At 65.1% G+C, this 2111-nt stretch overlaps 1 protein-coding gene across 3 annotated transcripts; it reads left to right on the top strand.

Annotated features, from left to right (window-relative positions):
- The first annotated feature begins 27 nt into the window (after window positions 1-27).
- On the top strand, window positions 28-2052 carry LOC110390620 (protein FAM46A-like). 3 transcript variants are annotated; one of them, XM_021382006.1, is made up of 2 exons: window positions 28-158; window positions 1103-2049. In XM_021382006.1, the coding sequence occupies exon 2, from the start codon at window positions 1165-1167 to the stop codon at window positions 1633-1635; it is 471 nt and encodes a 156-aa protein (XP_021237681.1). In that variant the 5' UTR covers window positions 28-158; window positions 1103-1164; the 3' UTR covers window positions 1636-2049. The 3 variants fall into 3 exon arrangements, with proteins under 3 accessions (XP_021237681.1, XP_021237678.1, XP_021237679.1); XM_021382003.1 differs by lacking the exon at window positions 28-158 and adding an exon at window positions 726-873 and having other exon boundaries at window positions 1103-2052; XM_021382004.1 differs by lacking the exon at window positions 28-158 and adding an exon at window positions 818-953.
- Window positions 2053-2111: the final 59 nt, after the last annotated feature.

Here is a 2111-nt window from a genome sequence, read left to right as displayed (position 1 = left end):
CCCCAACCCTTCCCCTCCGCGTCCGCGTTCTCCCCGCGCAACCTGCGCGTGCGCTGCGAGGGCTGCGCAGGAGGTGCTGGGGCGCGTCCCGGCCCTGCAGCGCCGGGGGCTGCGCGCAGCGGGATCGGATAACGTGTGCGCGTTGGGCGCCGGAGCAGGTGAAAACCAGGCTAATAACATATTATTAAAAACTGAACATTTGAGCAGAAAAAAAAATATTTTAAAATTATACCTATGTGTATGTATTAAATATTTGTTCCCCCTCCGCAATCATCGCACTTTACAGGCAGCTTCCCCCCGCCCGGCGCTGCCCCGTTACAGCGCTCCCGGGGATCTCCCCCTCCCAAAGGCTCCGAGAATCGCGGCGCGGAGCGTGCAGCTCCGAGTGCGCGGCGGGGCCCTGCCGCATTCCAGCGCTCTGCTATGGAGCTGGCTGCGCCTGCAGAGTAAGGGAACGCCGCGGGGGAGGAGATAATAGTTAAAAATTGGGAATAAAATAATAAGAAGGGAATGCCTGCCAGCCTGGGCGCGCACCTTACCCCGCCACCCCGCGGAGGGGGTACACTTGTTGCCTCCCCCCTCGGCCAACAGCCAGAGTCGGGCGGGAGGGCGGCTGCGCAGCGCTGCGCTGCGCTGTGCCGCGTCGTGCGGTGCCAAACCGCGCCGTGCCGAGCCGAACCGCCGGGCGGCCCGTGGGTGCGCACGGGGTGGGCGTGCCGGGGGCACCGGCGAGGCCGGCCATGCAGATGGAGGGGGCGGGACGCGGACGCCGTGACTCGGAGCCCCGGAAGAGCGGAGAAACCCCGTATAAAAACTACTGGGGACCTTTCCCGGGCAGAACTACGAAAGCTCCGGAGACGGCGGCAGGGAGCGGTGCGGCGCGGGGCGGCCTCACCGACGGCGCGGGGCGGCCTCAGCCCCGGCGGGGGGCGAGGGCAGCGGCGGCTCCGCAGGTCGGGCGCTCCCCCTGCCCGCGCCGCCTCTCCCGCGTTCATTTCATTTTTTTTTTTCCCTTTTTAACCGAAGCCGCGGGTGCGTGTCCCCGGCGCCTCGGGGCGGGGGGGCTGCCGGCGCTGACCGCTCGCTTTTCCTCTCTTGCCAGGCGCGGAGGAAGGGCAGCGAGGAGCCGCAGCGGGGCCGGGCAGCCCGCGGAGGCCGCGCACCATGGCGGACGATGAGAAGGCCGGCGGGGGTTACGCGGGAGGCTGCGAGAGCGCGCACTGCAACGTGCTGAGCTGGGAGCAAGTGCAGCGGCTGGATCGCATCTTCAGCGAGACCATCCCCATCCACGGCCGCGGCAACTTCCCCACGCTGGCCATGCAGCCCCGGCAGATCGTCAAGGTGGTGCGGAGCCGGCTGGAGGAGAAGGGCATCGGGCTGCGGGACGTGCGGCTCAACGGCTCGGCCGCCAGCCACGTCCTGCACCAGGACAGCGGCCTGGGCTACAAGGACTTGGACCTCATCTTCTGCGCCGACCTCAAAGGGGAAGCCGAGTTTCAGACTGTGAAGGACGTGGTCTTGGACTGCCTCTTGGATTTCTTGCCCGAGGGGGTGAATAAGGAGAAGATCACGCCGCTCACCCTCAAGGTAAGCCCACAGAGCTGCCCACTGAGTGCGTGGAGTGCGCAGGTGTAGCGCCCGCCACGAGCAGGGTGCGTGGGGCACCGCGTCCCTGCACACCCGACACCCAGGGGTGACATTGCCCCGCACCTTTGGAAGCAGAGCTTGCGGGAAGGTGCCCTAGCTGGTGCTGCTCGGCTCTCCTTCCTCGGAGCCAAGTAGTTTGCCGGGAGCATTGCTCCACCCGGCGTGCCCAGATGCCCCGGTGGTGCGATGCCCGCTGTGCCAAACCCGAGGTGGTGGGGGGCGAGCAGGGAGCTGCCGCTGGCTCTGCACACTTCGCAGTGTGTCTCAGTGCCCCGGCGGTGCTCCCTCGCTGCACAGACAGCCTGCTCCGGTTTATTAGGGCTGTGAGCCAAATGCCTTTGAGATTTCTAGAGGAGCAGTGTGGAAGTTGCACTGAAGGAACGGGGCTGAGGACAGGGAACATTAGCTGAGTGTTCATTAGCTGAGTGTTTTTTTTGTTCTTGTTTTTTTTTTTTTTTTTTTTT

The sequence above is a fragment of the Numida meleagris genome, unplaced genomic scaffold, assembly GCF_002078875.1.
Source record: "Numida meleagris isolate 19003 breed g44 Domestic line unplaced genomic scaffold, NumMel1.0 unplaced_Scaffold1545, whole genome shotgun sequence".
NCBI classification, from domain to species: domain Eukaryota; kingdom Metazoa; phylum Chordata; class Aves; order Galliformes; family Numididae; genus Numida; species Numida meleagris.
This window is presented reverse-complemented; position numbering and strand designations above follow the sequence as displayed.